Source organism: Mustela putorius, unplaced genomic scaffold, assembly GCF_011764305.1.
Source record: "Mustela putorius furo isolate JIRA1106 unplaced genomic scaffold, ASM1176430v1.1 tig00003853_pilon_pilon_pilon, whole genome shotgun sequence".
Classification (NCBI taxonomy): Eukaryota; Metazoa; Chordata; class Mammalia; order Carnivora; family Mustelidae; genus Mustela; species Mustela putorius.
This window is the reverse complement of record NW_025422005.1, coordinates 31,149,091-31,162,756: the sequence shown is the minus strand read 5'-3', so window position 1 is coordinate 31,162,756 and position 13,666 is coordinate 31,149,091. Positions and strand designations below refer to the sequence as shown.

Sequence of the window (13,666 nt, the reverse complement as noted above, 5' to 3'; positions counted from 1 at the left end):
ATCAGGCTTTCTTCAAGTCCTTGAGATCTCCCCTCCTTCACATTCCTTTCTCCCACGAGAGTAAGACAGCAAGAGACACACTTTGAATCTAATCCTCCAATAAACCCCATCTGTCCTTTGGGTGAAGAGATGAGCAGGGTGTGGGGGTGGCTCTTGCCAAAGGGTGAGGTGGCGAGAGCTATTGCTGAGCCCCCCTTTGCAGCCAGAGGCCAGCTCCGGCCAGCTGCCTATCCAACCCAGGGCCTGCATCGCTGGGGCACGTACCTGTTGAGCGTTGGTGGCAAGTGTCTGGATCTGTCCCTGCACGACCTGGGTGCCTGATACAGGCTGGGCTAAGCGAATGTACTGCAGCTGACCGGCATTCAGCTGCACCTAGAGCAGGGCAGACAAGCAGATACAGGAGACTGAGTGCGACCTCAACAGGCAGGCTTCCCATGACCAGAGGTGATGACTGTCCTCCATACCCTTTTGACCCTTCCAAAGAAACCTACTTTGAAAACTGTAACATCCCCACCCGGCAAGTCACAAAACACAAAAGAGGGTACGTTCCCTAAATGGACTTTGGAGAAAATGCCCAGAGGACCTGGTCACATACGTGGGAAACAGCATGGCCACACCCTCAACATTCACTGGGCTCAGTTTACCTTAGGATTTTATCCCAAAGACTGTCAGACATGATCAGAATGCTTTGTACCTGAAGTCTGGGCTACTCTGCCCTCTGTCTCCAAACTCCACCACCCCACATCCTGGGATGGCTGACGCGGTACTGAGAAGAGATCCGGCATCTGCCAAGAGCCCAAAACAGATGGCTGCCACTCTGCACCCTAGCCCTAGTCCTGCCCAACCCCATGCCGCACACGTCTGAAGAAAAAACTGGCCTGCTTCACTATCTCAGTACCTAACAGCCAGGACCAATGGGGGTCTGTGGATCTTTTGGGATCCTTGGTGTTCAGCACTAGCTTCTGGCCAAACTCCTCCCAAGGGGAAGATGAATCAATAAACCTTTCACAGAAAACCCCATCATGGGAAACCAAAGCTACAAAAATGCCCTTAGAGTCCCTCAGCTTAAGATTAAGTCTCAGATAACGCAGTAATACCACACGCTGCATTTAATTGTGCGCTAAAAGCCTTAACTCAGACTCCTAACGCTCCAGTGCAGCGTGAAGTGTCTCAGTGCCTTGAGCGGAACATGGAGAGACCAAGGCGGCTGGTTGCTCAGCACAGGAGAGTCAGCAGAGCACTGCAGACATTCACACTCGGGATTTGGGGGATGAAAGAGGTGCCAGGAGAACAGACTGGTCTCTCTCTACCTGGGGGCCCAGACCACACCCTCCCCTGGCAGCCCAGCAGGCTGTTGTTGCCATGGTAAGCTTCCAGAAGCGAACAGGAAAGTTATGCGTCTTTGTCCTGGAGCAAGCTTTCCCCTCACCTCCATGAGCTTACAGGTTATTTTACTTTCCATGAGGAAAATGCTGATAAATGGAGCTGCACTCCTGCATGCAGTGTTAAATCACAGCACCTCTCTGCAACTTCAGCCTCAAAGAGGATCTGAGTCACCAAGAAAAGACTAACACTTGGTAGTTTGTGTGGTTCTTGGAAGTTCTTGGTAGACCAGATTCCAGAACTGTCCACTTATGGCCAAATGGAGGCACAAAAAATGTAAACCCTTTAAGACTCTGGTTCACAGGAGACGGACCAAGATAGTGTGATGGGTGGTCATTTCTTTCTGAGAATATGCCAACTTGCTGGGAATTTGTGATGCAGGCCCAGACGGCCCTGCTCTAAGTCCTATAGGGTGGCTTCCAGGCAACAGCACTAAGTAGCTTTTGGGGATGAAGGCAGCTGGGTGGAGGCTTGGGAAGCCTCATCTGCTGGGACTGATGGTGGCTGGTCCCAGGAGTCACCAGAGCTCCAGCCAAGGAACACAGGATGAAAGACTACAGCCTTGTCCCAAGAACAGGGAAGGTGTCCTGACAGCCACAGGGATTTTACATGTCCCAGCTGGAGAGAGCTCTTTGCAGAAACTCAGATGGGACTGAAAAGTTGTGAGCCAGATAGTTCCAAGCAGTTCTTAGGAGCAAGTAGCTCCTCTTTTAGACTTAGGTTGAGACATCTGGTGATACTCTGCCCTCAGTCTTCCACCACAAAGACAGGTCCAGGGAGCCTGACAGCTTTTTGATGTTAAGTCTAGGATAAAAATGCCTGCCCTCTGGGCTTTTAAAAGAGAAGCGAAGTTTCCTTCCTGAAGGTCCTCTCTATTGGGGTGAGCACTCCGAGGAATTCGGAAATGCAGACTCCTGCATTAGTAATCTAAGACTAGCGAATTCCGCAACAAATCTGGGCTAAAGCTCTGTGACTGGGAGTCAGAAAGACTTGAGTTAAAGTTACTGCAAGGGGGGGAACTCTTCTCTGGCTTAAGTGAACTTGTTCTGGCACCTTCACATGTAAAATGGAGAACGAACCATTCAAGAGAGGTTTTGGGGTTAGTTCTGAGACAGTGAGGCAAGGCACCTGGAAATGACGGATCTGTGTGTGTGCGCGTGTGTGTGGGGGGGGCGAAGAGAGAGAGGGAGCAAGCTCTAGCAGAGGGAGAGTGCACCAAAAGCACAAGAAAGGGAGGAAAGGAGAGAGGGGCAACAGAAAGATACACAGAGGCACACACACTCCACTTTCCTTCAGTTTTCTCTTGGTCTATTACTCTGTTAATAAGAACAGTCCCCAAAATGGAGCTTTTTTCAAAGAGGAAGTGGTTAACCAAGTCCAAGGGAGTTTCTCTATCTGCCTACATGTCATTTGCAACAGGAAGGGCAAGGGGCAGGAAATGGAAGGACTGCTCCACGTCACTCTCTCTCTACATCTCTGGGTGGCAAAATGACCAAGTGTTAAGATGGGACATTTTTTACAAAAGAGCAAGAACAAGTAAAAAGCCAACAAATCCAAGAAATGAAATCCCGCAAGGCGTACAGGAAGCAGCAGTCCACAGTGAAGGGATGGATAAGTTAAATGAAAGCCAAAAATATACTTTGCTGCAGGCTCCACTGGGAACTGACTCATGAATATGCAACAAGTGTATTTATGGCCTTCCCTGTACACCTCCCTCTTATTCTCTGCTAATCAAAAGACAGGACTGCCTCACGGGGCCTTTGGGTCTTGGCATGAAATAGTGGTTACGAGCACTCTCAGCGTAGGTGGAGCGCAGGGAAATCGAAAGGAGCTGCCCCGCAGTGGTGAACCCGAGCTGGATTAAAGAAAAGCAGTGAGTGTACAGGGAAGCAAGTCGTGGTCTGGGTTAACAGGGATATCGTTTAGAGAAATGTATGTACACATACACACACGGGTAGACACGATATTCTGTGTGCGCGTGTAAGCTCAGCGCCTTGGGGGGTGGGGGAGAGGCCGAGCGGGGCTTACCGGAATCTGCTGGATCTCTCCTGTGTTCGTGATGATCTGCTGCATCACCTGCATGGTCTGCCCGCTGCTGCTCTGGGCTTGCTGGGCCTGACCCTGGGGCTGAGCCTGAACAATCTGCACCTGCTGGCCTTCTCCCACCTGCATGGTCACGGGTGTGGTCTGGAAAGAAGAGTGAGGAGAAAATGGCTTCAACCCCAGCTCAGAGCCCGTAGGGGCTCAGGAGCAGTTAATTAGGAGCAAACCCCGTCCGTGGTTCCCTAATCTCATCTTAACACTAATTAAAAATACTCAGAGTCCTCTGGGCCTAGAGCACGGCTGAAGTTACTCTCTGAAATAAAAGACGGAAGAATGCCACATAGATTTTTAGGCTCACAGTACAGAATACCTGCCCAGGCCCCAAACACCTCTATGGTTCAAATGCTGCAGCTTCCCAAAGCCCCTTCAGTGACAGGAAGGCACATGTGGTACAAAAGAATCCAAAGCAACCATGACAGCTCACTGGAGGCATGGCCAAGGTCAACTGTGGAGCAGGTGAATGTGGAGAGCCAACTAAATGGAGAGTGAGGTCAGAATGAACTTACGATGCTCAGGACCTCAGACTCCCTTCTAGCATGCGACACTGGGAGGAGATGAAGCGCACACCGGCCTCACGCGAGCAGAATGACCGCAGCCTACACTGGCCAGATCAAGCACGGCTCCGCATGGGACAGGCAAACACCACAAAGACCTGGAGCTGAACTCTCTAGAAACAGGAACCTTAGTTTTAAGAAATTTCTGTCCAATATCCCTCACTTGGCAGACTGTCTCTCATACACACTTCATGGACTGCAGTTCCAGGAAACTTACTCCTTTGAGAGACGATAGACTTGAACTGTCAAAAGGGTTGGGCAGTCACTTGCTCAAATTTCAAAACTTCAAAATTTCAAAAGGGTCCCAGATGGGACCCTTACAGACTACCCAGAGCAGGGAAGACCAGTACATATTGTTCATCTGCTGGGGGAGGGGGTGGGGAGCAGTGGGCCATGGCGATGGTGGTGGGGCGGGGGAAGGGTGCGATCTTTTAAACACCACACCTACACCCCCAATGCCCCGGTTCCGGGATGACAACTCCCCACTCTGAATTCTGAATCACTTCAGTAAGAAGATGCTGCGAGTCTCAGTGGCTCCTGGGCTTCTATCGATGCTGCTATTCTGATGCTCTTACGTTTCTAACCGCACAGGTCTCCTGTGCATCTGAAGTTACAGGAGAAGGGGACGTGTTCTAGGAACTACAGTTGAGATTCACAGGATTACTAGGTAAGGAGAACTTACTATGACCTGGAGGTCGGGAGGAAAGAGGACAGAGGGATCTATGTAAAAACACATGTGGTGGGTGGGCTGGGACAACAGGAAACACCTCCCATTCTCACACCAGCATTCTCAACTCAGCCTATTCCCCCGACCTCCAGGAATAGAAGTTTCCAATTTTATGACAGAACACACAGGATTCACTTTACCAAAATATGCTTTCCTTCCCACTTAGTAAGTATTCTGTCCCGCAAAGGTTACCTGAACTCAACTTGAAATAGCCATTAATTACTACAGGTCCAAGGAGGGGTGACACAGCACAAGGCCACCCTGAAGCAGCAGGACATAGAATGGCTGGGAGACCCAGGCAGAGACCAACTTCACCATCTCCGTAGGCCTCATCAGCTCCAAGCTGAGCCAGTCTGAGATGGCGAAGAGGAGAGATGAAATTCTTGCTGACTAAAAAAAAATGCATACTGCCAACTCATCACTGTACTCTATCAACTCAATTTTCCCAAGAGGATTTCCAAGGTATTTCTAAATCACTTCAGGAAAATGAAGGCTTGTGTTAGCATGGCATCTGTCAAATCACGTATGGAGTGCCCTGCTGTCAGAGCACAACAGCCACGAGCTTCTTAGGATGTTCAGCCAATCAGAGCCTGTGCCTGGTGGACTCCCTTGAAGTTTGCTCTGTAAAGGGATAAAGGCTTTGGCAGGGAAAGCTCTCACCATCGCAGAGGCACAGCATTAGCCAAAGAAGGTCTCTTAGGCATGGTATGGTAAACTCCTTGAAGCAAGGACTGGGCTGCAATCATCTTTGAACCTCTCCTGCCTAGCCGTGTCTGGCGAAGAGAAAGCACCCTAAAACTTCTGTTATATGAATTAAAAAGTGAGACAGGGAATAAATCCTAAAATCTTCATTAATATTTAAATCTACCTCTGCCCCAATTTGTTTCTTCTAGGCAAACCCAGCTCTTACCCACAGACACAAGGCTATCAGTGTCCTCTGCCTCTATTCTCAGACTTGCCTAAATGTCCCCCGTGCTGAATGTGTCTTCCCAACACTCCCTGTGCAGTTTCCTGCCTTTGCCCGTGCTTTGCTCTCTTCCAGAAAGCCCTCCTCCCCCTCTTTATCTGATTCGTTACCACTGTTCCCTCTAAGACTTGTATTATTCCCTTCAGGGAACCTTCTCTGACACTTGCTTCTATCACTTCCCTCACATTGTTTTATATATAGAGATTGTATATATAATTTTTTATTATATATATTTTAATTATATATATAATTTTAAGATTTTATTTCATTTATTTATTTGTTAGAGAGAGAGTGAGCACCCAGGGGGAGTGGCAGGCAGAGGGAGAAGCAAGGAGCCCGATGTGGGACTGGATCCCAAGACTCCGGGATCACGACCTGCACTGACGGCAGACCTTTAACCGACTAAGCCACCCAGGCATCCCCTAGATATCCCTTTTGATGTGATCCCATAACACCCTTTACACACCCCTAAGAGTTTCTTACACTTCCCATGTGGTGGTATTTTAATCTTTAAGTATTTGTACCCTACTAGATTGTGAAAATTCTTAAAAATAGGGACTGCTTTATCCCTAGCACATAGGATAGGACTCAATGTTTTGTGAATAAATTAATGCTTGACAGAGAATTTGGATTCGGAGCTCAGAGAACAGAGCTCTCTACAGCCTCTCATGACTCCCAACAAACGTGGATTCACAATGCTGCTTTCACAATACTGCTAGGGAGAGAGAATATTCTGACTGCTACTGTAAAAAGAGGTCCCTTGACACAACCGTGGTGCAACAGAGAAATGATGGGGAGAAGGGGAAGAGAGGGATGCAAGCTGGTAACAATGCCTAATCTCCTAACAGCAGCCATGGGGTCCAATTACAATACCTTCTATGGCGATGTCACTACTCTTCATGGGGCACAATACAGACGTTTTCCCTTAGCTCATGGGGATCCTGACGGGTGTCTCATTCACTGCACTCTCATTTGACCCTGAGGAAACTGGGACCCCGAGGTTAGGGTGACACATCACCTGGGTGATGGGGAGAAGCCCAAGTTTCCAGAACTTCAAGTCTAGTGCCCTATAATGATTGGCCTGCCTCTCCGCCCAGGCCAGGCCTTTTCCATCCTGCACCTAAGCAGCACGGTCCTGCTGGCGGGGACCCCATACAGCTCACGGACCTGGCCCTGCTGAGGCTGTGCGATGATGATCTGCCCAGGCTGGATGGTGGCTGTGGAGCTGCTGGTCTGCTGGCCCTGCTGCTGCCCCTGGACTTGGACGGCGGCGGGCTGCTGAGCCAGCGTGAAGTAGTACTGGACAGGCTCGGCAGGAGTCACGGACTGGCGCACCTCCTCCTGTGGGGTAGAAGGAGAGGCAGGTAAGAGGAAAAGAACTGACTCAGCAGCCGCCACAGTGAATTTCCATTCTTCCCCCAGACGGACTCTGTGCAGTTGCCTGCTGAATGCTGAGCTCTCCACATTTGAAGCCAAAGGAAAGTGGAATTCGAAGAGCCCAGTTGTGCTAAATCAAACTAAAAATAACAGATTCCATAGGCTTCACAAAACATACAGCCAATTTTCTGAAGTACAGAGTAATCACCCATTGCGTGATGAGTTGCAAATGGGCAAATAATTACCGTAACTAAAAACCACGCACCAGCAGTGCTTGTCAGTAAACGCTGTCAAGGCCTGTGATCTGCAGACGGTGCTAATTGCGAGCACTGGAAAGATGCTACCCAAACATCAAGCTCTCAGGCTGGCCCCCAATGTCCCAAATAGGCAGCACTCTCCTTATTTGGGGCCTGCCAGCTCTGGAGGGACAGAGCAGGAGAAAGCGAAACAGGGCTTTTCCTGGGCTGGAACTTAAGAATTGAATGTCAGGATTGAGAGCACCGGTAGGCAAGTGCCCGGCTTTTCACAGTACGTCAAGAGCACTATGGTCACAGAGGGCCACGTCTATCCAACATCATGTCTGGTTCTGGTTGTACTTAGCCACAGCAACCCAGGGGGGTCTGAGGGACAGCTCTCCGCTGAGGGGGCAGCCTTAGCTGACTAGGGAGGTCGCATTCGGTCCAATCTGCTGGATGACGAGACCGTTCCTTCTTCAGCTGACGTTTTCCATGGCAGAAGGAGTAAACAACCCTCTCCCAGCCACCTTGAGCTCACAGCTGAGAGTGTAGGATGTTTACACACACTACGGCATGGTTAGAGCCTGGGGTCCAGGGTTGGTGGGCCCCTGACCACTGACACAGAGGTCGGCGTCTGCTCCGGAGGGCCCTGTGACACACGGTGCCCCTGCCTGGGACAACAAAAACAACAGAAACAGACAACCACTCGGGCGGGCTGAGCAGAAAATTAGCTTAATTTACTCACTTCCTTGTTCTGGGATAAGTTTGCCAGGTTCAAGAAAAGAGGAAAAGATACTTCTTCAAGGTATAGAGATGCTGTGGACTGCCTCAAAAGCTCCCCAAAGTGACAGTGACACAGGCGGTACTGACTGCGTACCCTCACTAGGTTAGGAGTCCCAATCTACGTTGCACAGTCCCTTCCTCACCACACTTTGGTGTACCTGCTTATCAAATTCACTGCCTTCCCTGCTTGGGTGAGAGCACTTTGAGGGCTCAACTCTCTCTTGCTCTCCGATGTCCCAGCCATTCATTTCCTTGTAAGGTATGTAGCAGAGGCTGCTGAATGACAGATTATTTATAGGAGTCAGACAGAGAGCTGCAGGTAGGAAAGTAGTTTTTTTTTTTTAAAGTAAGCTCTATTCCCAACATGGGGCTTGAACTCACAACCCCAAGATCAAGAGTTGCATGCTCTTCCAACTGAGTCATCCAGGTGCCCCAGAAAGTGCTTTTTAAAAACTTGAGTTGGTAGTATGACACATTCTCTTGAACTCAACAGCTGTTATCAACAGAAAAAAAGTACCTAAACTCTCTTTTGCTACCTCTAGGATTCTGTGGCCATGATGTAGGGAGAAGTTTTTATGCCCCTACAGAACAGGGCATGACTGGGGGGCCCCAGATACTAGAATTAGGACTGCTGACATCTAGCCTTTCAGGAACTGGGGTCCCGGCATCACAAGATTCCCTAATGGCCACCTCAATAGACACTTTTAACCTTCTGGGTTTCTGAGCTAGTTCTCAGACATATATGAATTTTCTAGGTTATTAATGTGTTCTGTGCTTCAGACCCAAACAGTTCGAACCCTGAATGTAATCACACTGAGGCAGAAGAAAAAGGAGGTCCCCTTTTTTCTCATCTAAGTCTCAGTCCCCAGAACAACCTAACTGTGACAACAGCAGCTCTATTTCAACTCGACATTTTACCATTATAAATATTATGTATATAGAGACATTTTCCCTTAGCTCTTGGGGATCCTGAAGGATGTCTCATTCACCCTTCAACTAGCTCTTGGCTGTAGAAGGGATAAATACTGATACCCTCTCTTAACCAAGAAACAGACGCCAACTGCCAACTGCCAACCTATTTAAAGGTCTTGAAATAGGTTCAATGCATTTATTTTCCACTGAGAATGCCCTTCCCATCTTGTAAAAAACATCAATCACTACACTCTAGACCTAACTTACAAAAGCTCTCGGGTAAATGAGAGGGTGGAGAGGATTGAGACTTCCCCAGAACCAACCTGAAGGAAGTCAGGGAGGAGGGAGAAACTGGCATTTCCCAGACCTGACCTGTGATTTGTCTCCAGTTCTCTCGCACTGCAACTAACCTGCAAGTGAATATAGTCTTTCTGCCAAACAAAAAGCAGTTCCTTGAAGCAGCCCTTTTGGAAGCCAAAATACTTCCTGCCAAAAATGGTGACAGCACGTAAAGAGCTTCTCCTATCCTGCCTACCACACCTTCTTGTTCGGGAAACAGGCAGTGCCCAGGACACTCAGGAAGTACCAAGGAGAGGCGCTCAGAGCAGCGTTTTGAGGATCAGGCGTGACTGCTCTCGAATCACTGGGATGGAAGGAGGCACATCTAAGGTTCTTCTGCATCATGAAGACTCATCCGGCCAATGGAGGGCAAGCTAGCAAAGGAATGATTATGCTTGGTTTAAAGAAATGGGTGAAGAGAAAATGACATTTCAATGGGCAGGAACTTTCAACTCATAGCTTTAGTGGGGTAGAAGTCAGCTTCAACTACCCTCTGCTTCTGAACAGTCTACTTGCTTCCCCAAAGAACAAGAGAAATGTCCAAGCATCTCTGAGAAGTCAAGGACCTTAGATCTACACCTCAATATTTCTGGCTAGTTTCTTTCCCTGGCAGTGGGGAATTACCCCCTGTGCTAGAACAATCTCCAAATGACTGGATCAATTCAGGATAGGGCATCTGCCCAGCTTTCACACTGGCTTCCCTGACCAGAGAGGGCTTGCTCTCAGAATCTTTTCAGAAGTGGAGACTGACAGACGTCAGAGAATGAGCAGCACCCCATCCTCGGGCCATCACTATGGAGCTGTACAGCCAGCCCCAGACTGAAAAAAGTACTTTCACTTCAGTAGCCACAATGAACTGCTGCCTCCTTCAGAAAGGGTGAGTTTTGGAGAGTAGGCGCTTTTAAAGGACTTAAGGAGGTGCCAGCCAATTTGGAGCTGGGGAAAACTTCATGTCTACAGAGGATTAAAAGTGCTATCTTAGAATTTCAGGCCAGCTTTCAGCAATCTCAACCTTTCAAAGGCCAGGCAGCAGCTGTCCCCAGTAGGACTCCAATCAATGGCTTGAACACCTACAAAGACCTGAATCTAGGCAGCAAGGAGCTGTTTCAGCTAGACACACTTTAAAAGGGAATGGATCACAGCACTACGGTCAGGCTAGGATGGAACTAGGAGCTATCTGACATTGCGAGAGCGCCAGGCACTGAGGAACCGAGGAAGGGACAGGACACGACCCTTCCCTCCAGCCGCCTGGTTCAGCAGACAGCCCAAAGAGAATGAGTAGGCGTTAGCACAAGGCCTGATTTTGTCAAAGGGCTCTCACCACCTTGTTTTTAAAGGGGGTTTCTGAAACAAATTCCAACAAGGAGAGCAGGGGCGTGGTAGCATTTGTTTTGGAGGAAGAGAAGTGGTCTGAGTTCTTGTGGCAGGGACTTCTCAGAGAGGAGGGAAACACCCCAAGACGAGGAACTGAGCCCGTGGGCACAAACCTGCAATGGTTTCAAAGGCGCTGCGCAGCTGGGGACGACCGTGGCAGCCTGCCGCTGTAAACATCCGACTGAAAGCTCCTCTGAACACCTTACAGCTTCCAGTCAAGGATGTTTACAGTAGCAAAGACTGCCCAGAAAGAACGGAGCCGCAGTGAGGCGCCCTGCTCTAACAAGGAGGGGACAGAGGGCCTGCTGATCCAAAGGCCCCCAGGCAGGGTCAGGATTATAGATGTCCTTTAAGATGCGCACTTCTACACTTCCTGACTGGTTATTAGTGCGAGACAGCATGGGAGAATGGTTGTCACTGAATGACTCTGTTCTAAGGATAATATATTATGAAATAATTCATTAAAAACACTCAAAATTTCATTAACAAGATAAAGCAAGCGGAACAAAAGCACAGCTCTGCTCCTGCCAGACACTGCCACTATTCCCCAAGCGTCTCTAACCACACCTACCAAGTCATGTAATCCGCATGCCTCAAACAATGAGCTATACAGGAAAGGGGTCTATTAAAATTGCAGTTAAGAGTTTGATGCACCCAAGGTGCTGAAAAAAAGTCAGTGTGATCTCTAGAGAGGGGCAGGCAAAAGAGAGGCGGAGATAGATAGTCACATTCTTTCCCGTGATTGCTTGAAAAACGGTTTAAGTGGTGGTTCTCAAATTTGGCTGCACATGAAAAACATCTGAAAAGTTTTAAAAAGTACTGTGACCTGGGCCTCCCCCCCCAACACAGATTCTGATTCAGCTGGTGTGAAGACTGGACGCCAGTATTTTTGAAACCCTAGCAGGTGATCTAATGTATAGCTCAAGCACGACACAGAGAACCGCAATCCAGAGTAAGAGAAAACCCAAGTCCATTCACTCCAACACCACTGTGCACGCAGAGAAGCTGTTTCTTTAAATCTTGAGAATCTAAAATCTGTACCTTGCTACGAATGTACTCCCATTCCGTGTTAAGAACTCTGAGAGACTCTCTACGGTACCTTGAAAAGAGCTTCACTTTACTGTCTGTAACTTCTCTTTAATTCTTATTTTGTCTACTTTCACTGAAATACCACCTCAGAGGCACTGAGTTAAAAGTATCCATAAATGAGTAACAGAGGGAGATGTTAAGGATGGATCTGGTCTAGACAAAGAAAAGCAAAAGGAACAGCAAATGACTTGAGCTGAGAGGAAAAGGAGCGTATCTGACACGAGTGTGCAAGGTGCTCTTCAGTCAGAAGCAGGAGCAAGGCCATCCAAGCTTACCTGACGCTTTGGAGGTTTCAGTTCATCTCTTGGAACAATATCGATGAGAAAGTCAAACTGATCAAATTTTGTAATTGCCATGGCGATATCATTCCTCTGTAACAAAGAAAAGCAGGGTTAAAAATTAGCCTGGGGAGAAACTAGTTCACTTGGCTTTACACCCTCCACATGACTTCTAAGCCAAACTCAACGACCACAGCCAAGGCTATAGCTGAAATAAGCACAGCCAAACTCATAAATCTCATATCAGACTTGATGGGCAGACACTGACAAAGAAGATATGCACCTAGTTCATGCTCTACAAACTGGGTATTTGAGCCTCCAATTACAACAACCACCTCTGCCGGATCCTACCCCAAGTCCTCTCCACAGCTTTTAAACTGTCGTACTCCAGCTAAGTTCGTACAAATCTAGCAATCTCAATGGGCAGGTTTCTGTTTCTTGTGTGGTTAGCAAGGTTAGGCTATTATTCAGTCTTACAACCTTTTGGTATCTCTACGGAAATCCTAATTAAATAACTTCTTACAATATTTTCTACTCATCGATCTGTAGAATGTTAGTTCCCACAAGTCTGTGATTTGTATTTTGGAATTTAAAGTCACAACATAGGGGCGCCAGAGTGGCTCAGTCGTTAAATGTCTGCCTTCAGCTCAGGTCATGATCCTGAACTCCGGGGATCAAGTCCTGCATAAGGCTCCTCACTCGGCGGGAAGCCTGCTTCTCCCTCTTCCACTACCCCTGCTTGTATTCTCTCTCTTGCTGTCCCTCTGTCAAATAAAAAAATAAAATCCTTTTAAATAAATAAATAGTAAAGTCACAATGTTAAATACACGGTTTAAGTCTTGTTTAATGTGATATGAATACCAGAAGTCTGAAGTTACTAGAACTGACTAAAAGATTCTGAAACCAAGCCCTGGTTCCATTGAAATTCGAAAAGTAATACTCCCTTTCTTTAAATAATAAAACTAGTTTTTTTTTTTTTAATTAAAAACTAAAAAAAAAAAATTTTTTTTTAAACATACTATGTATCCTTAAGATAGGAGTACTTTTCACTGTATGATCATTTTAAAGCAAAACAAACAGGAAACAATATAGTGAACTCTAGTGAATGATACCTGTGTTGAAGTCTTTAGGCAAAGTAAACTTTGAAATGCATTTAAAAATAGATGGGGGTGTCTGGGTGGCTCAGTCAGTTAAGCAACCTTGATCTCAGCTCAAGTCTGTATCCTGGGGTCATGAGTTTGGGCCCTGTGTTGTGGCTCAGCGTGGAGCCACTTAAAAAAAAAAATATGTGACTCGATGGATAGAGAGACAGATAGGATGAAGCAAGCAAACTGTTAACAGTAGGATTTAGGCGGTGAGTATACAGGTACTCACTATGTGCTTATGTCTGAATGTTTTCCATAATAAAATATTGGGGGAGAAAGTCAACATGATAGCAGAAATGCCTAGCAATCTCTATACATCACATCTTTAAAGAGGTGACTCACCAGACAAAAGAAAAGGGGATGGAAATTTTCTGTTTTTCCCTTCCCTTGTCTCTGTGA

The 13,666-nt window shown here is 47.5% G+C and overlaps 1 protein-coding gene across 9 annotated transcripts in view; it reads right to left on the bottom strand.

Moving 5' to 3' along the window:
* The window catches only part of NFYC (nuclear transcription factor Y subunit gamma), a 68,489-nt gene that overhangs the window by 4,494 nt on the left and 50,329 nt on the right, over positions 1-13,666 (bottom strand). For 7 of the 9 annotated variants that reach the window (XM_013045275.2, XM_013045303.2, XM_013045279.2 and 4 more), the window contains 4 exons: positions 12,120-12,215; positions 6,902-7,075; positions 3,412-3,570; positions 265-372 (listed from right to left, as the gene is read on the bottom strand). In XM_013045275.2, coding sequence (XP_012900729.1) covers positions 265-372; positions 3,412-3,570; positions 6,902-7,075; positions 12,120-12,215 — 537 coding nt within the window. The remainder of the gene's footprint in view (positions 1-264; positions 373-3,411; positions 3,571-6,901; positions 7,076-12,119; positions 12,216-13,666) is intronic. The other 2 variants (XM_045064295.1, XM_045064297.1) reach the window with 1 other exon arrangement.